Below are 24,287 nucleotides of genomic sequence, written 5' to 3'. Positions count from 1 at the left end.
TAAGGAAATGCTCGTCCAGGAGGGTTGTTTTATAGTTTGTAACTCTGTTTCTTGGAAGCCTCCCCAAATCTACTTTACTATCAAAACAGTCAAGGTCTTACAGTAACAAATCTGGACAAATAAAAGATGATCGTGAAAGAGAACAAAAATATTAGAAATTTTATAAAAACACAGACATGATGCCGTGTCTTGTCAAACTGTAGAACAAAAGAAAATTAACTATCTCACTGCCTGGGCCACCAAATATTCCTGATACAGCTTGACAATTTGACATTTTTAATGAACTGTCCTTTAATACAGCAGCCCAGAAATACACAAAGGGAGGGGTTAAGAAACAAAGCCATTCAAAACTAAAACAATTAAAAAAAATTAACAATGATAGCAAAATAACGGCCCGTAAAATAGAGGGAAGTTGTGGGTTTTATGTATTCCTCTGCTAAGCAGGTTGCGCCTGTTCAGTACTTGGTTGAGAACTGGTCAAGGAAAGGCCAGGATGCTGTTAAGGAGATAGCACTCTTCCCTTTGAGTCATTACTGAATTGACATCCTAGTAGAGAGGTAGGGAGTTTGGTGTGGTGGAGTAGTGGAAAGGTTATGGTGTCCCTTTGCTGTCAGAGTTTCTCGAGTCACTTGTAATCACCGAAGATGCAACAGCAGTCTTAGCAAAGGAGGGAATATTAGTCCACTTTTTTCTTGCAAAATTCCAGTTTGGATAATTACAGCTGCCTGCCTAGATCTCTTCTGTAATTTAAATTGGGTAGGGAAATCTTTTTCACTTTCAGTTTTGAACTCTTATTTATTGACCAGGACCCTATTGTGCTAGGCACTGTACAAACACAGAACAAAAGACAGTGCCTGCCCCCAAGGGGCTTACAACCTAATTACAAGAGGAGAGAATAGATGGATACAGACTGACAAGGGAGTACAAAGCAACAGTGGGACAGTATTGGTCGATGTGATAGGCAGTGGTAATAGCACAAGGCTATTTGTGTGTTTGACAGTTAAATGGGACTCTGGCACTGATGGAATGTCAGAAGAATTGTAGAGTTTTACTAGACAAAATTCTTTATTAAATAATATTTTGTTTCCAAAATATTAAAGCCTAAAATTTGTCCCTAATAATATCTTGTCTGGCAAGCCGTCTCTTGGTATGCCACAGTACAGCTGCCAAGACAGGTGGAACATTATCCATAGACCTTCTTTTCTGCCTGGAATGTTCTTTGCAGGTGTAATTTACACTCAGGCTGGCATGAGGACTGTGAAAATGAAGTACTGGCATCATCTTTTTCAGTGTCTGTTGTGAAAGTATGTGGCTCTAGGTTTGGAAGACTGCTATTCTCTGCTTATTTACCTTTCAAGTGTCCCAACCACTCTTATTTTTACCACTGAAGAATAATGCCCACTTGCATTCAGTCAATGACTGGGTATGCTATTGTCTTTGCACCGATGGATGATTATAGCCCATGCACATGTATTTACTGAATAGGTTTGCCTTTTCTAAATTTTACCCAACTTCAGTCATTCAACAAAGTAACCAGAGAATGACATCTGTATCCATGGGTCTCAGCATTATTCTCAGAAATCAGCTTTGCTTGCAGATCAAACAGATGCAGCAGGAATTTCACATCAGCTTCTGTGAGCATGCATGGAAAACGACCACTGACATAGCTTGCTAAACTGGATAGTGCAATATTATTAGGAGTGGACTGTTGGATTGTCCTCTGAAACTGACATGTTGGATATCAAAGCTGAATTCCTGAGGATGTATGGGAATTCTCTTTATCCCTTAATTAAGGGAAACACTTCAGGTGACTATAGGAAGGTTCTACTCATGCTATGTGGTGGGGAAGACTAAAAGCTTATGGGGGAGAACTAGATCATATGATTCTCTAGGCGGGATATGTCCACACTGCAATTAGACACCCACGGCTGGCCCGTGCCAGCTAGCTTGGGGTTATGGGGCTCAGGCTTGCGGGGCTGTTTAATTGCAGTGTAGATAATTGGACTCAGGCTGCAGCCCGAGCTCTGGGACTCTCCCATGTTGCAGAATCCTACAGCCCAGGCTCCACCCGAATGTCTACACAATTAAACAGCCCCTTATGTCTAACCATAGTGTAGACATACAACTGCGAGTGTGATTTGCAGCATGTGTAGACATACCCATGCTAGTTGTACTCTATCTAGCTTGCTAAAAACAGCAGCAAGGGCGTTGCAGTGCAGGCTTCAGCACAGGCTGCATGAGACTGCCTGTCTCCCCACTGCGTACGTACTAGCTTGTGCAGCCAGTGCTGTGACATCCATGGTGCCATTTTTAGCTAGCTAGAGCACAGCTAGAGTAGTACACCTACACAGGCTGCACACCTGCAGTTCTAATGTAGATATTCCCTCAAGCTTACTCAAGTCTTTTTGCTCACATTTGATAGTGACTTCTTGATGGAAATAATTCTCAATTGCAGAACAGTCTTAGGTTTGACTGAGCACACATAGGTATGCCTCACCTATGTTTGTTTCATGCCAGTATCTTAAAGCTATCCTGTGTATATTCAGGTCTACAGAGTCTTTCTGTAGCAGTGTCTTCATTTTTGTCAAAAAAACATGTATACAAAGGTTTTCAAAGCTTTTGTCTTCAGAAAATTCAGGACTACAGCTCCATCCCACAGTACATCCTCCACATCTGGAGGATGGAAGATTCCTTTTCAAATAAAGTCTGATTTATTTCCAGAGGGCAACTTTGCAAACCGAAACAGGGACAATAGGTAACTTTGGTTCTTATGACGAAATAACTCCTCATGATTCCCTGCCATGTACTGCCGTGATTCTTATGTTTGGAGGTGCGGCTGCTCAGCACCTCAGACAAATCAGACTCCTAGGAGACAAATCTCTACTTAGGCATTCTAATCGAAAGGCACTCAGAAACTGGCCTTTAAAAAAAAATTTGAATTTTATTGTTCTCATGAACCTGTTTGGCAGGAATGGAGGAGAATATATGCTACATTATATAAACCATTCAATTTAATTTCTTCCATTTCTTGTTCTTGACCAGCAAGCATGCAGCTGTAACACATCGTCCCGATTCTTCCACAATGAACATAGCTTTGCCTCTCATGGATTATGGAGTAGCACAAAGAATGGCATTTTCTGCATTACACAATTTTCACAACATATTCATGGGTGAAAATAGGAACAAAGTGTGTATAGGCCCAATATTGGCCCTTTACAGAGGGTGAAGATCACCCTATAAGTTTAAATAAACCTCTAAAACATTTCTGAAATAGTTTTTTGTGTGAAATATGTGCCATGGTTGGACTCATTAAAAGGTTTTATTGGATGTGTCACTTATGAGTAACATAGCTATTGCCAGTTCAAACCAGTAGAAACTTTATTCCATCACCATCACAGCACGGTGTATTCTTTATGGGCCTGCTCCAACTCTCAATGAAGTCAATAGGAGTTATACTGACCTTAAAGGGATTGGATTAGGTATTAGGCACACACATATCCATACATAATCTATACACATTTAAACAGGATGCTAGAAATTACTGCAGTATAAAGTGTTTGCCTCAAGATCTTTGACACTTTGACACATTTCAAATATTGAAAATTAGGCAAATAAAACATAGATAAGGAGACTGATTTTAAAGAGCAGGATACAACTTTAACTATAGTGGGAAGTGGTATCTGACCCTCCTCTCCCTCCACCCCCAAATACAAAAAAACTCCTAGGATTTAGCCTACCTCAAGATCCTCTCTTCCCTCCCTCTATGATGGGGAATGAGGGTATCTCTGAAGGATACCTCAGTCTGCAAAGATTTAAGGTCTCCCCTTCTCCCTACTGAAAGGTCCATCAGCTACATCCAAGATCTTTTATATTTTTCTCTGGGCACCAGCCCTTTCAGCCAATATCCTCAGTGAACACTGAATACAAGTAATGATGAACCAATCATTTCAACATTATTTCTTAACATTAAAAATTCCTATTCACACTCCTTTTAACCTAAAATTGGGCCTCCGTGATGCTGTGAGGAAGGCAAACACCCTGCCAATTTGGCCCAGAATAACACCTATTTGATACAAAAACATGTGATCTAGTCTGACAGATGCCCAGCATCATGGAAATACAGCTTGACAATACCTCAAGTATAGGGAAAGTGGAGCAGAGATAGTGGCAAGATGGCTGTGTAATGATTGTGAGTGCTTTAAAAGATAGAGCTAGGGTTGGCAACCCTCCCAGATTGGCCGGGAATCTACCAGAATCGGCATCGATCTCCCAGTGACTATTGTAAGCAATCATGGAGATTTTAATAGGCTGCTAAAAGTCCAGTCGGCAGCGTAGCGGGGCCAAAGCAAGCTCCCTACCTGCCCTGACTCCATGCGGCTCCTGGAAGCATCCAGCATATCCAGCTCCTAGGTGCAGGGGATGCCAGGGGTTTCCGCATGCTGCCCCCGCCCCGAGCCCCGGCTCTGCAGCTCCTATTGGCTGAGAACTGTGGCCACTGGGAGCTGTGGGGGCAGTGCCTGAAGGCGTGGGGTTAGAAGCAAATTTATATGCAAGTCATGAGTAGTTTCTTCAGATTGCATATTCTCTGGTAAATAGCACAACCATTGTATTAAACTGACCTGAGTGGCACAGGCGAGGCTATTCAAAGCTACTAATAAATCTTTACATTTATTTAATTTAATAAATGTGCATTTATCAATTGGCTGATTACAGATCTACAGCATAAACGCATATCTGACTTTTTTTTAGAGGGCAGCACAATATCAATAGTGATGTAAATTTACAACTTTTTGTGAAAAAGTCTATCTATTGAAGCTGATTTTCAAATATTAGTAACAGATAAATATTTATACATGTATTGTAAAGGGTCTAGTTTACATTACTTAATCAGCAACATATACATTTTAATTTTAAATAGAGAAGCCAATAATGAGTTATTAAAGTATAACAGGTGCGAAAATAAATTAAGGATGCTTTGTGGATTTCTTTATTTGGCCTGAATTACCCTATTTCCTGTAGACAAGTAGTAATTTTTTTATATATTGTATGACCCTACATTTATTTAAATGATGTCACTCAAAATACATATGTATAGGATGGATATATAATGCTATAGATAGATAAAGAACTATATAGTCTTAATATATACACGTACTTAGGCATTAGAACAGCATATCTTATACTTGAGCGTAGGGTTGGTGGACTATCAAGGTAAGAAATAATTTAGGGACCAACACAGAATGGCTAGTTCTCCTTGCAAATGCACTGAGACCTGCAGTGGTGCCACCCAGTTCACTCAAGCTCCTCAGGGTTTGTTTACTGAAACCCCTGCTTCCACCATCCTCTGTGTGTGGCCTCAAACCCCTTTTTCTGGAGAGAAAATGTGACAACAATTCTGTGAGTTAGGACTCAGGGTTTGAATACTTAGTCCCCTACTATGGGTTTTCCTTGGAAAGAGAACATTAGGCTTTATACCTAGGTGCCTAAATTAATCCAATAAAATACAATTAATTCAACTCAGTGGTTTCTGACATATATTTTACTGAAAGCACATAAAGTTATATTTCTATATAGGCCTAAAATATGTGCCCAAACAAGGAACTTTGGGATTTTTACATTATTGAACTGTATACATTTAGACATTATTCTTCACTGTCCTTTCACATTCAGGAAACCTGGAACTCCACTATTGAATTTTTTCAAAGGAATGTCAGCAATTCTGTCTACTAGGTCAATATTTGATTCCTGTCCTTTTGGAATGACTTACTTTTTATTCTGATACTGAGTTTCTGTATTGTTGGGAATATTTTGAGAAATCACAGGTAATAAACAGAATTTGCTTAGATTTTACCTTACAGTAGAACTAGCTAAGTTTACAATAAGGGAAACTAAGAATCACATTAAACACTGTTTTAGGGCTGAAAGTACTACACAACCATATTTTTGCTAGCAAAAGTCACTGCAATGGTCTCCACTGCAGTGGAAGACATTGTGTACTGTAGAGAATTATAGTATAACATGAGTCTCAGGCTGAATTTAATATTATCTTTTTAAAACTTTACTAATTAACAGCCTGATGCTATATTCCTGACACACCTAAAACTCCAATTGATTTGAAATTTGAACTTGATTTGAACAAGATTCAAAGAGTTATTGTATACTTTATGGATAACAAAAATATCCAGAGTTACAAGTAATTAATGTGTTAAAAAATCCTAAACAGACAAAGATAAACCCTATGGGAAGTGATATAAAACTTCAGAGTTCCGAGTTTAAGCCAATCTCTATAATTATTAGGGAGCAGGGCAAGACCTTCATGGCAGACAAATTACTCCACCTCTGCTTTCTGGGGAGTTTCCTGTACCCTTCTCTGAAGCAACTTGTTCCAGCCGCTGCCCAAGACAGAGTACCAGACTATTAAGTGGATCACAGGTCTAATGCAGTATGTTAGTTCCTGTTTCATTGGGGGGTGAAGTCCAGAAGGAATGCAGCTTCAAACCAAATTATATAAACTTTAAATAAAATAATAATTATAAATAAAATTAAAATATGTAGCTCTTAATAAAGGGGGAATATATCAGCACAGACACTTTGAATACTGCCAGACCACTTTTAAATTTTAAATTACAGTAGCTGATTTGGATTGATCTGAACTAATATGGTTTATTTTAAGTAACAATCTGTTTGCTACTTAGATTAATGAGACTGAATGGTAATGACCCTATTGCATTTCTGAGCAGCACAACAGACTATTAACATAACTTCTAATTCTGGACTTCAAATGATCCCATTACAACTATCATTTGACTCAAATGCATAATTTAGCATGCATGTTCAGTTTAAAAACATGAGACTAGAAGTAGATGAATAGATACATTTTTAATTGAAACTGCCTGAAATCTCAATAAAAACAAACTTGCTTCTACTGCTCACAAAAGAGAAAAAGAAAAACAAGGAAAAGCAGAGACTTGATAATACAAATACACAATATTGATACTTACCTTCACTTTGGGATTATCCCAACTGTGTGATAGAAACACTACAGTACGCCCGAGTGCTCGGCTATTCTGAAGCTTTCCTTTTTTTAAGCAACACAGGACATTAAGGGCTTGATCCTATTCCTACTGAAGTCAATAGCAAAACTCAGTGAGTTCAGCAGGAGAAGGACTGGGGACTTTAAAACATTTCTTCCTTTTGCTTCTTTCTGTATGAGCTGTTTCCCCTTCAGGCCACACAGATACAAGGCTTTTAAGATTTCTGAAGTAGCAATAAAGAATTGGAACCCCTAAAGCGCATAATGAAGCATCATGCTGCACTCTAATTTATCTGAATTCACTGACCCCATTTTGCCAGTGTTGTTTTTAAATAGAAAACACTAGGTTTTCTCTTAATTGAGAAATGAGATGTAATCTCTTAAAAATAATATTAAACATGTTGATACTGTAGGTGCTACACCTACACCTTAAAATTATGCCTGTTATATAACTGACCTTTATATGCTACAGGTTACAAGTCTTGCATTTGTACTGAATTGTTCTGTCAAAAAAGATTTTGTACATGCAGTATGTCATTCATGTCTAACCCATAAACTCTTGATACCCACATATGTCTCTTTGCATTTCCTTGCTACATGTAATCAAGGCTTCTGAGAGATAAACACATTCATTCATCAGGACAGAAGAGATTTATAATACGTATTTTTAAAACATCACTGTATGGATTCTTTGCCAAGTTTAGAAATCAGACAAAATTAAATGACTCAAAAACTCTTTCTGAGATGGAAAGAGATTTTTCTCAGTGGACTACATTCTGACATACACATATGATTAGTCCATATGCCATGGGTAAAGTATAAGCTGAAATATTTAAAGGGACCTGTTTTCAATTTGAGTATATGTCACTCACCTGTTTGGCTAAGTTGGGATGTGCTTCTGCTCCTTCGAGATACTATGGCAACCACTTTGGCACTGAGGCTGGATCGTCTTTTCTTCCCACCTGTTCCAACTGTCCCGACAGCAGTGTCTGATTGACTCCCATCATTATGTTCCAGTTTGTACATCTCTCCACTCACACTTGTGCTTTTTGTGATGGTTCTCCCTGAAGTCCCCATCCGTCTGCCTTGCATTTTAGGGGTAAACGTACTATATTTACAAAGTAAAAACATTTAAATTAAGTGTATGTGTAACAGTGTCTCCAAAACGTAATTCATTTTATTAGCAAATTAATTCAACAGTCATTTTAAAGTAAAATCTTATTATAACTCTGTTTATTTGGTATCCAAATATATAATTGATTTGACATCTCTCAAACTATATGCTGTCTACATTGTAATCTATCCTTCACCTCTTCTACAAAAAAATAAACATGATGGTTCTTCAAAGAGGTGGAAACACACAAACACAGAGATGTATCAATTACATGGAGTCTTGCTCTATGCATCCATTGAATATATACAGTGACCACTGAATATATACAGTGATACTCTAGTAATTTTTACTGCCAACATAAACAAATATATTAAACAAAACACAGGTAGGTTAATATACATATATTATAAGCATTGCTTGCAATGGACTGGGCTGTCACTAGACATAGGACACTCTATTTGTTACCTGCTACACTTTACTAAAAGAGGAGAATAAATAACCAGATCCCCATTAAAATAACTCTATTCATTATTATAGGACAATGTATTCCAAGGACCTCAAAGGTCAATTGAGTAGCTTGCCAAATGTGACCGGCTCCCTTGTAAGCAAGGATGTAATTTATCTGAGTATTTTCTATGACTTCCTATTGGTTGTCTCAGGTAAATGCAACAATCCTTCTATGGAGGAAAATGTATAGTCTTAAGAATGTCATAAATGAGTCAGATAAGGTAGGTGAGGTAATATCTTTTGGGGGATCAACTTCTGTTTGTGGAACATACAAGCTTTCAAGCTTCACTGAGCTCTTCTTAGGGTCTGAGGAAGGAAACCAGAGTGTCTGAGCTAAATACAAGTGGACACAGATTGTTAACCATTAGGGATTAAGACATGTTGTGGGAGACCACTTAAAATGAAGTGGGCAATTAGGGGTCAGCAAGCAGTGGAGTGTGTTACAAACTGTTGTAATGATCCATGAACCCAGTGTCTGTTGCATCCAGGGTTTTTGGTATCTAGCAAAGTTATGAATTAAGTTCCCAAGCTTGTCTTTTGAAGATGTTGTGCAGGTTTCCTTTAAAGATGAGTACTGAGAGGTCAGATATGGAATGATCACTTTGTGAAAAGTGTTTGCCCACTGGTGATATGGTGTTTTTGTCTTTTATCATTTTTCTGTGTGAGTTCGTTGGAGAGCATAATGATTGTCTGGTTTCAGCCATATAGTTATTGCTGGGGCATTTGATGCTGAATGAGTCAGTTTTATTTTCCAGCTTGCCCATCAACCAGTGGGTCTTTCACTAAATTAACTCAAAAAGCAAAGCACATAGCCAGGTTTGTTTGTTTCATTTTCATTTGATAAAACAGCAAAAACCTGTTTGAATTTGAGTGCTCTCAATTTATTAACCTCCTGTTTGATGCTGCAGACAAGGACTGGACAGAGCATTGGGAACTATACTCTAGGGAACAATCCCACTTCAGCAAAGGGACAGACTAAGTTACTTAATAAAGGCTAACATCTCAGATTCCTAATACTAGGTGTTATCTTATCTCTAATGGTAGTGCTAAGTTGGCAATCATCCCCATATAGACTCAGGAATTTAAACTGCAACTTGACCCACTTTATGGGGGAGGGATGGCTCACTGGTTTGAGCACTGGCCTGTTAAACCCAGGGTTGTAACTTCAATCCTTGAGGGGGGCCACTTAGGGATCTGGGGCAAAATCAGTACTTGGTCCTGCTAGTGAAGGCAGGGGGCTGGCTCTATGACCTTTTGAAGGTCCCTTCCAGTTCCTGGAGATGGGATATCTCCATTAATTATTTAATTTATTTAAAATTAAATTTTTAATTTTTTATTTTTAAAATGTATGTTTTGTAGTTGTTAAATTAGACTAACACAGTCTGGGTTCTTGATCTTAGTTGTATTACTACTGATTAGCTTTACTGTAACGTACAAACAAAACACAGTGGGATAAGTCTGAAGGATGGTTAATTGAGTATTTTATAATCTCCATTTCGAAATGGAAAGTGGAATTTATTGATGAACTGGATTTTCACTTGCTAGGGCCTCCTCAGAAGGAGACATGATGACATATCAGCACCCTAAAGAAGGGGCTGATTAGGGCAGCCTCCTTTGGATGGAGAGGTGGGCTTCTCTACCTGACTTGGCAGGAAGAACAAGCAGTAAGAAGTATAAGATAGACAAGAAAGTTTGTCAGGACAGGAGTGAAGGGGGCTGGGCTGGGCTGGGAAGAAGAGTCTTCCTCCTAGGTGGGGAGGACCTGACTTCTGTGATGGCCTTGGTGTTTCCATGGATCTGGGCATCGTTAAGCCTTAATCCATCTTTGTCCAAACAGTGATCATAGAGAAGTATAAAATAAATACAAATCTAGAATGTTTTTATTGCCACTTATCCAGGTTTGTTAATCTCTCACAATATAAATAGCACACATAATAACCTCTGTCACTGTGAGATACAAGAAACAGGAAAAATAACATCTTGCAATATTTGTAAGAAAACTATTATTTTGTATTAAAAAGTGATTCTCTGTTGATCACCTTTTATCACACAGCAGCTTGTTATTGTAAGCTTGAAAGAAACTTTATGTGGAAACTAAAACATATATTCACTTGTCTTAGACAATGTGCTGTGCTGCATTGCAGCACTCACAGAGACTTTTTAGTGGACTACCTGAGGCACAAAGAGCTTAAAATAGGTCCCCTTTTCCCCCATGTAGCAAACACTTTTGTTTTATATGGGAAGGACACATACATTCTGATATTTCCAATACAACATTGTTTTATATTTCTTAGTATGCTGTATATAAAAACCTCAATCCTTAACAAATCTGAATTCTTAAGAACCTGCAGCAGTTATCAAGAAAACATTGTCCCTTTCAAATAAACTGTTCTCTTTTTCCAAAACTTTCATTGCACAAAAAGATGTTCTACAGAAAATGTATAAACATCAGAGAAAAGGATCCATGTACAAGATGTTACTACAATTATATTGTCTTCATAAAAGCATGTAACAAACTCTAAAATTCAATGGATTGAGTATTACTGACAAGAACTATTATTATTTTTAAGTAACTACTGCAATGAATATGTACCATTAAGTTAAATTTGTGAATAAGTGCTTGAGTCTGCAAACCCTTACTCATTTGAGTAGTTCTTACATATAGGAGAAGTTCTACCAGCTTCAATGCAGGAGTTCAAACTTCTTGAATGAGTAAGAGTTTGGTGGATCTGCTATTCAGGAAGGACCTCTCAAATAAAATAATTTAAAGAGCCACATTTTCTAAAATAGACTCTGAATTTGTGCCCCCAGTTTTATGTACAGTCAAATTGCAGCTGGTGCAAATAGCAAAATTAAGATAATTACTTACCTGATTTTTTAATATAAATAACATTTGTGATTGAAAATCAGGTAATTAGTTATCTGGATTCTATAATGCCTGCCTTCAAATGACTGCATGTGTGCACTAGGAAAGACACAAGTCTCCTGGATAGGAGACAAGACACAAGACTCCTGGCTTTTCAATGGTTTGTATACATCTAAATAAATACAATTAAAAAATTACCTCAGGCATCTCCACGCCATGGACTTCTCCATGGCCAAAACCAATCTCTATTTCATTAGGCCAATCTGGTCAGGGTATGCACTTTTTGGGTTTACTGTTAGATCTATGCGCTATTGTGCGATGCATTAACACTGGATGTAAGGATGGGGCATTTAACACACCCATAGCGAGCCTCAATCACGGCACTTTTGAAATAGCTGGAAGGAGGATTCTAAGAGCATTGTGTCTCATAGTCAGAAAAGAATGCCTAAAACATTAGCTCTTTATATCCTATCAGCTCATAGTGGGAATACAGATGTGGCTCAACCATGGATCCAATTCTCAACACAATTCTCAAGCAGTTGGGCAGACTGCATATTTCTCTGAGAACAAACAAATATGTTCTTTGAAAATGTTCCTTCGTATCAATCTAATCATTTATTTAAATTTGCTAATAATGGAACTTACTTTTGTCAAAGAATTTGTGTTACCAGCACTTTTTAAAAAATAAAATGACTTTTTCAGACAAGATCAGACAAGATCAGACTTTATAAACAATTAAATTTCCTGCAATATGGGGAGGGCACTCTTTATTAATTCAGCACAATATGCCAAACTAATATTAATTCAACTAATGTGTAACCAGTCAGGGCTGGCCTTACCATGAAGCGAACTGAGGTGGCTGCCTCAGGTGCCAGACTGGGTGGGGGGGTGCCACTAGGACCCAGAGTGTAGAAAATTGTGTCTGCTGCTGGTGCATATGTATTCTCTCTGCTCTAGATGCACAGAGATGGTGGAGTGCTGTGCTGGAGGAAGGAGGGCACAAGAGACTTAACAGGCAGGCAGGAGAAAAGGTGAGAGGGAATAACAGAAAGCAGCAGGAGTTGCAGGGAGAGAGAGGAGGAGGAGCCTCTTATGTACCTCTCTAGCACCCCAGGAGCTGGGACTGATTAACACCAGCTTCTCAGGGAGCTTCCTGTTTCCTGCTGCTTCCCTGAACCCACTTGAGGAGAACAGGCAGTCAACTGAAATAGCAGGAGCCAGTTAGACCCTTAAGACGCTGATATCTTCCCTCACTCAGGCCCTGCTACCAGCCTGCTTATTTGTCCCCTTCAATTGAGTGTTGAGAGCCACTATAGCTGGCACAGAACAGCAGTCATGAGTGGAAGAAGAAAACGCCCCTCTGGGGCAACATTCAGAAAAAGAAAGAAAGCAAAGGAAGCTTTTCTATTAAGCAGGAAGGAGCTCTCCTGAGATACATAGACACAAATGTTCCCAGTGAGCCTTCCAGTCCCAGTGAGGATGTGAGTGGTGAGGAGATGCCTGATCTTCCAGTTAGTCAGAGTGCAGGTGACCTGGCAGCTACTGCAGCATCCATATCTCCATCTCAAATGGATGTAATCATGCACATTCCGAAAAAAAGTGTAGATCAGAGAAGAGTGTGGTGGAGGCGCAAGAAACAGCTGCTGCTCAGTTTAGTTCCTTAAGTCTAGATGATCCAGGACTGTGGACCCACTTCAGCAGTAACCTGAGGAACCTCCTTGTACTGCATGGGCCACAGCAAGTGAAAAACTTCATGTTCCCCAAAGAAAATGAAAATAGAAGTTTCCATCCAACACATTACTGGCATGAAATCCCCAATGGTGACGAAGTGGAGAGGCCATGGTTTATGTACTCAAAAACCCAGAATGCTGCATACTGTTTTTGTTGTAAACTCTTCCAGTCTAATGTTCCAGCCGCATTGGGTTCTACAGGAACAAAGGACTGGAAAAATCTGGCTAGAAATCTGGTCTACCATGAGAAGGCAGCAAATCACCAGAGAGCATTCCATAGGTGGAAAGAGCTTGAGATGAGACTAAGGTTAAAGGCCACCCTAGATGATCAGCATCAAGAGAAGATTGCATCAGAGTCTCTTTACTGGCAAAATGTTCTAAAAAGGCTCATTGCCATTGTGAAAATGCTTGCTACCCAAAACCTAGCACTGCGTGGCACTTCAGATCAGCTTATGTGCCAAACAATGGAAACTTCCTTAAAATTGTGGAGCTGATGGCTGAGTTTGATGCTGTACTCCAGGAGCATCTCAGGGCAGGTCTAGTCTAGTGTAGATGCGATAAAATTGATCCTCGATCACGCTCCCCATCGACTCCGGAACTCCAGCTCGCGAGAGGCGGAAGCGGAGTCGATGGGGGAGTGGCAGTGAGATGCCGCCGTCCTCACGGCCAGGTAAGTTGACCTAAGATACGCCGACTTCAGCTACGCTATTCACATAGCTGAAGTTGCGTATCTTAGGTCGACCCCCCGCTAGTGTAGACCTGGGCTAAGAAGAATCACCACCCAAGAAATGTACACACACCACTACCTTGGAAAAACAATTCAAAATGAGATCATACAGTTACTGGCAACAAAAGTCAAACAGAAGATTGTGGCAGATCTGAAGTCAGCAAGATATTACTCTGTTATTTTGGACTGCAAACCTGACATCAGCCATACGTAACAAATAACTTTAATGGTGCATTTTGTAACAACAACAGAACCTAGTGAAAATGTCCCTGCAATGGTGACTGTCAGAGAGCATTTTCTAGAATGTATTGACATTGATGATACTACAGGAGCTGGTATGACAAATGTGCTTCTTAAAAAGCTGGAAGATATGGGAATTGCGATAGCTGACATAAAAGGTCAGGGCTACGACAATGGTGCCAACATGAGAGGAAAGAACAGAGGAGTGCAGACACGGATCCAGGAGCTAAACCCTTGAGCTTTTTTTGTCCCATGCAGTTCTCATTCATTGAACTTGGTGATCAGTGATGCGGCATCAGCTTCTAGTGAGGCTGCTGAATTTTTTAATATAATTCAAAGCATCTATGTATTTTTCTCTGCATCAACTCATCAATGGCAAATTTTGAAGCAACATCTGGGAACATCCTCTCTGACACTGAAACCCCTGAGTGCCACACAATGGGAAAGTCGAGTGGAGGCGATAAAGCCTATCAAACACCAAAATGGGAAGATAGATGATGCCATAGTTGCCATTATGGAGGATAATGCTATGACAGGAACTGTTCATGGGAGAACAGTGGCAAAGGAAAATGGAATCACCAGAAACATACATAACTTCAAATTTCTGTGTGGCTTAGTGTTGTGGCATGACATACTGTTTGAAATAAATGTTGTAAGCAAGAGACTCCAAGGTGTTGACCTTGATATATCTGGAGCAATGGAACAACTGGACAAAGCAAAGTCATACCTACAGTCTTACCAGTCAGATGAGGGATTTCGAAATGTTTTGAAGAGTGCACAGAAGTTGGCAGAGGAACTTCACACTGAAGCTATTTTCCCACCCATTCAAGAATACAAGAATCATCGAAGAAGAAGACATTTTCATTACAAGGCACGGGATAATCCCATAAGAGACCCCAAACAACAATTCAAAGTTGAATTCTTTAACCAGGTGCTAGATTGTGCAATACAGTCAGTTGAAGAACGTTTCATGCAGCTCAAGGAACACAGCAGTATATTTGGGATGTTATATGATATTCCAAAACTCCTCACTATGCCTGAAGAAGACCTACACCAGCAATGCAGGGCACCAGAGACAGTGTTGACACATGATGACATGTGCAATATTGATGTGAGTGATTTAGGTGATGAACTGAAAGCCCTTTCAAGATACATTTCATCAGGATCAACTCCAAAGGCTGTTCTTGAATATATGCGCACAAATAAGATGACCACCTTCTTTCCAAATGCTTTTGTTGCTCTGTGCATACTTCTAACATTTCCTGTAACAGTTGCCAGTGGAGAACACAGCTTCTCCAAGCTGAAGTTAATAAAAACACATCTACGCTCCACAATGGCACAGAAGAGGCTGGTTGGCCTTGCAACCATCTCAATAAAGCATGAGCTGGCCCAGACTGTGGACCTTCAGGAAGCAGTTCAAATCTTTGCAACCAAGAAGGCACGGAAAGCACCACTTTAATTATTCAAACAGATAAAAATGCCAGTGTTTACTATGCAGACAAGAAAAGTTACATTTGCTGTTCAGGCGTTTGAAAGTTAAGTGTTACTTAACATTTTTGAACAAGGCATTTTAAGTTGTTAGTTCTCCTTTATTGGGGGTAGGTAGCAGAGCAGTACCATGAGAGGAGTAGAACAGGAAGAAGGCAGAATTGAGACCTTTCAAAGTTTTGGCCCAAGCGAGGGGACATGGGGCGTCATTTGAGCTCCCCGCCTCAGGTGCCAAAATGTTGTGGTCAGTGGTGTCCTCTTCTGTACCCAATTCACAGATGATACAGCTCTAAACCTACAGAGCCTGTTTTTTAATCTGAAACTGTAGACTCATGCGTTCAGTACTGATGTTATGTCTACACTGCAACTCGGGGCGAGCTTGTACTCACTTGGCTTAAGCCAGCGTGCTAAAGTTGCAGTGTGGATGTCATGGCATTGGCAGAGACTCAGGCTAGCCAACCTAGCTCAGACCCAGGGGGTTGGGTGGGCGTGAGAGCCTGAGCTGCCACCCGAAATAGCAATTTTTAGTCCTCTAGTTTGGCTTGAGTTAGTGTGAGTCTGTCTACTCGGGCTGGGAGGTATGCTTCCAACTGCAGTGTAGCTATACTCTAAATGTCCCCACTTCAAAGCCTGGTGCTGGCATACATGAAGGCCATCATACCTGCACACAGATTCATTCTTTTCCTTTTTACCCCAGTCATGATGGTAGGTGCACATAACCAAAATATTACCTTTGTGTGTGGTGTGAGGAGAGAGAGACTTTCCCTCTTGCACTCAATACCCAAGCAAACTGTTTTACAAGCATGCTGATTGCTTCATAAACTAAATACTCTACCTCACTTGCTATTACTATTTTATTGCTAGATCAACCTCTCTGTAATGAGATCTATTTCACTGCCATAAAATCCAGCCTTTCAAAATATCTTTTCTAACAGTCATATTTTATTTCATATAACACACACATTTTGTTCCTTTTTTCCTTCCCACAAATACTTCAGTGCCAAATGAATGTGAATCAGGACTACCCAACCCATAGGAATTCAGTAGTTAATGCATTTTTTGTATTTACTATACATACACCAACCAATTAGAAATATTCTAATGAAAGTTACAAAATTCACTTAGAAACTTCTTTTGTGAACAGGGAATACAAATTAGGATTTTCTCTGAGACTTGAATTATAGAACATGAAGGCAAGTGTATATTTTCTAGCTCTGTAACTGAAGGTTGCCAGGACAATTAGCCCACTTCAGTAAAATATAGCATTTTAAAGGTTATATTTGGAAGTTTTGAAACTTCATATTTAAAAAAAAATAGTGAATTCAGGGCTCATGAAACGTGTCAGACTGTCAATACGGCACATTGAACTTTCCATTTATTTATAGAACATGTACCTCTTAGGCAGCGGCAGCGCACGCTTCTCCACACTGCGTCAGCAACATTTTACCTTGACTCTGACCTGCAAGGGACTGCCTCTGTTGCTGTATCTATACTAGGGAACTGAAGTGGTTGAAGTCAATCATAAAGTGTTCACTGCCTCCGCATCACGCTTGCTGAGTTGGTGGAGGAACTATAACAGGTTTTCCCTTTGTTCACCCTAGCTCTTTTAAACGATTTTTGTCGCAATATTTTCTGGGTATCTTAGCCCAGTTCCTGGAGGAGATTTTGAAAGGTGCACTGGGGGAAAGTGGCGAGAGAATTAGTTGAGCCATTTCAGCACACCCACATCACACTGGCTGTACATTGGTTCAGTGTAAGCCATATTTTAAACCTTCTGAAAGCCTAGTCTATTCCAACTTGTTCTTTGAATCATAGACATCATCATTATGAGTTGCGGGGAGGTGCACATTAAATGTTGTACACATGTTCTAGGGAGATGGTAAATTTCTCTAGTGCAGACAAAGTTCTTGGTTGAGGGTAGTTAGTCTTATGATAGCTCAGTTTTTAGTTTCTCTACTAAAACGACAATCAGCTGCCAGTTAGTGCAATTAAGATCTGAACTGAACTGGGCAACTCATTTTACACAGGTCACCAAAAAGTCACCAGAAGCTTTAACAATGCTCCCAAGTGCCAGATGAGGCTAGAAATGAGATATGCCCTATTGGCCTGTGGCAGAGACCCAGCTCCTAGGCTACTGTGATTATCTCAGGATCTCTTCTTTCATTTTGTTTTTTAAAAGTAAATTTCTAGCCCTCACGGTTATAAAAGAAACGACAGAGAATGTGAACCCAAGTGTAACCAATGCAATACTATCTGCCTGAGTCTGCAGACAGCCTGACCCTGACACAATAGTTCTGAGTAGTGTGATCTGCCCCACACATTCAAATAGGGTGTTAACCCCATGGCTCACTGTACCCCAGCAGAAAGTAGTTTATGGCAGTGCAGCAGGCCTGGCCCATTTACCCACAGACACAGATATACCAAGGCTTCTAGGAGTCCATCTACTGCCCCTTTATTGGGGAGAAGAGGCCCTGGTTGCCATTTGTGGGGGCAAGAAGGGGACCCAATGTTCCTTGCTTTTCTTTTCTGGGAGGGTGAAGCTTTACTACTGTCATTTCATGTCTGAGGTGTAGCCACATTGCAGGGATGGGGCTATAGGGACAGAGCCATGGGGGCTCCATGTTATTGTGTATCTAGGGCCCAGATGCCTGAGCCTCATCTACACTAGCATTGCAGTTTGAATTTTAGTGAGAATTTCTGCAGATCATGCTTGCTGGTGAAATGTTCTGTAGCACTTTTATCTCTGCTGTGCGCTATACAGCCCCATACAATTGTACAGCTCTTAGTTTATAAATAAGTATAGTCTAAAATAGAGTGAAATTAATATCTCATGTAATAAAGAATTAAGAAATTTTAAATACTTGTGCTCACAGTGTTTGTTAACATTTAGCTGAAATGTTACAAACACATTAAAATGTATTTACTTGAAATACTAATTTACAGGAATGTGTCATTTTTGATAATGAATATCAACTGATTAATTGTATTAATTTATAAAATTCATCCTTGAAGTAAGGAAACACATTTATTTCAATGTGACCTTTGCACTACCATTTTCCAGAAGTTTTTGAAGTAAACAAACATGAATCTGAAGATTTTTCAGGTTTTTTAGAGCAAGCCTATATGTTTTTGTTACTACACTCCCACTGTTTTGTGCTTTGATTTTTATGACTCATTATCTTTTCCTATAAAATCTATTAGCAAATAATTTCCTCTAATTCATAAAGAAATGTGGCTTTATAATTTAGTAATTTTAAAAAGAAATCCTGTATATTTCTCATATATATATTTCCTAAACAATTCGAGACTTATAACTACATTTCCTAGTGACCTGTAAAAGCCTCATTAAAAACTAGGGTAGTTCCTCTTTTTGCTTCTTTATGATATATAAAGAACATCAAAGATTCTTCTTAAAGAGAAAAATGGGGTAAGTTTGGTGTTGGGGTTCTGCTTGTTTTATCTTAGAAATTTCAAGTCTTGTCTTCCTGGGCTGGCTGGAGGAATCTGTGGAGGTCTCAGGAGATGCATATTTATAAATTCTCACACCTTAACTACAGGGATTAGGTTACTAAATCTTTAACAGAAATGGCATTTGTCCAAAACATTTGTTAATTATTGAAGCTAAATAAGTGTTAACAAAAATAAGCAAAAAACAAAATTTTAAACAGTCCACTTAAAAATATCATCCCCTATCAATTGCTCAACTTTCACTCTTGTGGTGTCAACCTTTCATTAAAACTCCATCATCATCGACCTTGTCTACCTTAACTTATTTTTCCTAAAAATTCTCACTAATATGATGCTGGCATTGTTGCTGTCCCACAGCTGCTGGGCCCCAATGCGAACAGCTGTCAGAATAGACTAGACAGAGACTAGTGGAGGCAAGGACATAAAGATACAGGACCCAAAGTTTTTAGGGCCAGATCCTCAGCTGCACCAGACCTCTACTCAGCACTGCTGAAAAGGGAGGGGAAAGGGTGGTTTGAAGCCTTTTTTGTGCTCTCCGAATGCCTTGGCTAAATCAACCCCGGCGTTACTTAGCATGACTGCAGGGCTGCTCTAAATTCTGCCAGCTTGCAATGGTCCCTTGAGGATCACTGGAGTGCAGTACTCTCTTGCTACATTGCTTGCTGCCATTGGCAACGGAGAGGTGGTATACAGCTAGCTAGGAAAAGGTCAAAGTGACACAAAAGAGGCTGTAGCTGAGACCAGAGACACATAAACCCTCCCCCCCAATTTTGTTTTTGGAAACACATTTCCAGCCTTCTTTATATATCATAAAGAAGCAAAAAATAACACAAGTGCAATTTTTTCCCTTTGCATGTCACCTTAATGCTTATATTAGATACTACTATACTATGACTCTGGAAAGACTCAGTTGGACTATTTTCACACTTACATTTAAGCATGTACAGAATTCTTTTGCAGGATTGGAACATAAATTGGTAGATTCTGAAGTTAAGATGTCAATTCAGATTCAATTATCAAAGTGTAAATCTAACTGAAGTGAATAGAGTTTTCCAGATTAACACAAGGGTAATGGAGATCAGAGTCTGGACCAATATACTTAACTGATTTTCAGAGACATAAGTCACCTAACCTTCTCTTGAAGATTCTCTGAGCATCTTTTTCTCTGTAACTACTACTCCAGATGAACATCTTTACAGCACCAAGCTGAAGTTGTTTCTAATTATCACCATAGCAACACTGTTACCATTACTACAGTGGCTACAGCCATTCAGTATAATTAACAATGATTAAATATTGATTCACAAACAGTATTAACAAACTAAAAATCATGAATGTGTACAATAATTCCAGTTACAGATAGTTTAAATGTATTTCTGTATTATAGACAGAACTTCTGTGTTTTGAAAATCTTGGTATTTTACTATGTAATAACTTAATTTAATACCTTTTATTAAAAAGCCATCCATAATAGATCTAAAAAATGATAAAATCCTGTATTCAAGCCATTTTCTTACAGTTCACATATACTAGGATTTCTTTGGATTTGCATATTATTTACTTTAAAAACACTGGACCTCAGATATCTTCAAATACTGATTTTTTAGTAATAGTTTTTGCACTTTACATGACAAATGAATGAAGGTGAATGAATGAAATAAGTAGTAGCTCGGTCTTAATTTGTAACCATTTTGGTTACGTCTAGTTCTTTGATTTGTACTTTTACGTGCCTTTTTCAGATTGGTATTTATATGAATCGTTAATAAGGCTTACATAGAAATGTAAATTAAAATATAGGTTTAATGGCAGACAACTGACTTAAATATTTATTAGATTTTATCCACCAAATGTAGAAACAAACCATTTTTAACTAGACCAAAAAATAACTGTAATTTTGTTTTATTATTTATTCTTGTTTTTTTTTCTTTTAAACATTTAAACATTTTTAGCATTGAAAATGAAGAATCTGATTCTTCTTCCACTGAAATGGAATAACAAAACTCCAATTGACTACAATGAAAGCAGGATTGGGCCCTAATTCACACTATATGAGTTGTCCTTCAGCACTATGCACTCATGACAGATTATTAAATTCTAGTCATATTAAGTGCCAAACAGGAGCAGAATGTTTACTTGATGAATGAAAAACAATAATTTATGTAACTGAAATGGATTGTAAGTAAAATGAGATCCCTACCAAACTCCGGTAAATCAACTTGTATTTCAATAGCCAGAAGCAAATATGAAAACAGTACTTTTGCAATCTATTGTATTTATTTGAAAGTTGTACTTCACTGGTATTTACCTGAATGAAGAATAAACCATGAGGACCCAAATATCTATTCAGAGAATAGTATGTTCTTAACCAACTGGCATAAAAAATAACCCTTAAGGAAATCCTGCAAAATGAACACTGAACAGACACTATGTAAACAATCTATATAACCAGAGGCAGAGATCAATTACATATATTTAAAGTGTTTTAATACATATTGCATAGATAAGGCAATAATTTCGATTTAGAAACACACATTCAACCCAAGTTAGTGATACCCTGACTATTTTTCTGTAGTTGTATCAAATGCATACCAGCCATACATACATTTATATCACATGAAAAAGAAAAGTAAACATTGCATAGCTAATTAGAACATGCTTCACCAATAAACTCACCTATGTAATATCACCTATGTAAATAAATTCTGTTAAAAATTCAAGCTAGTCATTAGTCATGATCATAGCTAAAATCATGTTTCTTTCATCCTCTTAGGCATATTGATGGTTCATAAAGAGATGTTTTAGATGTATATGTTCATAATCACCAATCTTTACTCCATTTGTTTTTCCAATATACAGAGCCATCAGTAAGTAAATAATCTCTAGTATTCCTTGCAGTATGGAAGAAATTAAGATAAGGCTTGTCTTTACATAGATGTAATGACTTGAATCCTTAGAATCACCAGCCTGCACCAGCACAAGCTAGTAAGCTTCTTGCCTTTTCTGCTGAATGCAGAATCATGTAGTAATTCTTAGCCCTCGTGGCAACCATTTACAATGAAGTAGCTCATTAATACTAATAACTATCTAAGCATACAATAGTTTTGGACCAAAGGGAAAGATGAGAACGAATATCACATTTCAAAAAAATAAACTCTTTTTATTAGAAGTTTCTCAGATTTCAATATCTCCAAACTATAAAGTGTCTGTCTATATTGCTTTGTCAACTTTAGAAATATATTTACCTAAGATAAATTATATTTGCTGTAAGATTCATGCCTCTACAAAATATAGCATTTAATAGATTAATTCAAATATTCTGGTTTCTCAGAAAACACAGGGGATAACATATCCTTCTTTCCTGAAATTTTTTCCAGCTAAGACTAAAATAAACGGAGTTCTTTTCACATCAGATGGAAGTTAGCTGGACCAAAGAAATACTCAGTAATTTTGGTACAGTCTGTACTAACTGCGACCTTCTTTTGTTTTTAGATTTCTGAAATTGTCAGTCTTCAGTAAAATGGGGAAAATAATTCAAAAAGTATTTATGGGCATTACATAAGAATTGCATATTTGCAATCTCGTTTAATATGCTTTCCAAGAATACTTGTATAAGTTAGTTTTTGTTGCCAGAAATTAAATTTTGTTCACATAAACTGAGTCAAAAACTCGCGTGAATATATATTTGCAGGAGTTTGATGCTAGAAATGTTTAAATGCTATCTAGAAAGCTATTTGAGAGTTTGGAAGCTATCCAATTAGGAAGTGAAACCATACTTACAATACAATGTGAGTTAGGCGACAAATCACACAGCCCAATTAACGAAATACAAGTATGAAACATATAAAGCAATAGTTTAATGAAGTGTTTGTAAACATCCAGAAATGTGTTAATATTAATACTATATTGAACAAATGATGAACAAACTCACTTTTAAAAATCACTCTGTGGACAATTTTTGAACAGAGATAAAGCTCAATTCAGCACTGATCCTAAAAAATTAATAGTCTGGCCAGCATCCTTCAGTGAGAACTAAAGTAACTCTTAAACACTACTACTTGTCAAAACAACTGAGGAAACTTGCTCAACAGTACCAATAGTGCACTAAAATCACATTTTTTTCCTTTGCTGTTTGAATAATTCTCCCTAATAAAACCGATTTGTATCTCCATAATAAAACCCTATGTTTGTTTCTGTCTGTCCCCAGTAGATGAACTGCACATAGAGTGTGTGATCTCATTGCTCTTTATGGAATACAGATGCATCGTCAGTACCAAGCCAAGCACATTATTTTTTGGTCTTTAAACAATAAACAACAGCAATAATAGTACTGATAACAGACACAAAATAGAAAAGGAGTAGGGAAAAGGAAGGGGAGAGAGAAGGAAAGGGAGATGAGATGAAGAAAAGGAGAAAAATAGAAAGGATAGAGGTGAAGAAGAGAAGAGGGAATACTTCTGATGTCACATATCATGGACACTAGCTAATTCTAATAATATAAATTACAATTTTAAAAATGTTATAATGTAGCCGTTTCTTAAGAAGAAGAAAGGTAATTAGATAATTTAAAATTCACATGCAGTGCCCGATCCTAGATTTTTCATGTGAAGATGTTCTGAAGGGATTAAAGACTTCATCTCTCTCTCTCTCTCTGACAGTCACATAAAACAGTTCACACTGAAGGATTTTGTAAAAATCATTATCTTTAGATAATGAATAATTAGAGCATTAATTATCCTAGCTTCACCTTGGGTCTTATATGGAAATGACCATAGAGCCAGGCTGTATTTTTTCTATAATAAACTATTTTGGCAGAGGTAGAATGGCTGAGGTAAATTTATTTTTTATTAAAGGTGCCAGCCACATTAGTAATCTTGGAGACTAACATCTTCTATTTTTCCCTATGACAGGAATAGCTGTGACAGTCACATCACCCCACCAATGTGTGAACCAACCCAACGAGGTAGGGGTAAATTAGTCAGTCTCCAAGCCCACTCATTTCTTAGTCTGTTCAATAAAACTGACAACAAAGATGCCAGTTAATGAAATATTGTCCCAGCCATGCCAGAACAAAGACAAGATGCAATGGATCTTAATGTATGCAATGGATTTTTAAC

General features: G+C 38.2%; 1 protein-coding gene across 43 annotated transcripts in view; it reads right to left on the bottom strand.

Annotated features, from left to right (window-relative positions):
* The window catches only part of RIMS1 (regulating synaptic membrane exocytosis 1), a 515,627-nt gene that overhangs the window by 48,994 nt on the left and 442,346 nt on the right, over positions 1 to 24,287 (bottom strand). For 31 of the 43 annotated variants that reach the window (XM_065587958.1, XM_065587963.1, XM_065587957.1 and 28 more), the window contains one exon: positions 7,906 to 8,141. The exons of the other annotated variants lie outside the window; for them this stretch is intronic. In XM_065587958.1, coding sequence (XP_065444030.1) covers positions 7,906 to 8,141 — 236 coding nt within the window. The remainder of the gene's footprint in view (positions 1 to 7,905; positions 8,142 to 24,287) is intronic. 43 annotated transcript variants of the gene reach the window in all.

This window comes from Chrysemys picta, chromosome 3 (genome assembly GCF_011386835.1).
Source record: "Chrysemys picta bellii isolate R12L10 chromosome 3, ASM1138683v2, whole genome shotgun sequence".
Classification (NCBI taxonomy): Eukaryota; Metazoa; Chordata; order Testudines; family Emydidae; genus Chrysemys; species Chrysemys picta.
This window is presented reverse-complemented; position numbering and strand designations above follow the sequence as displayed.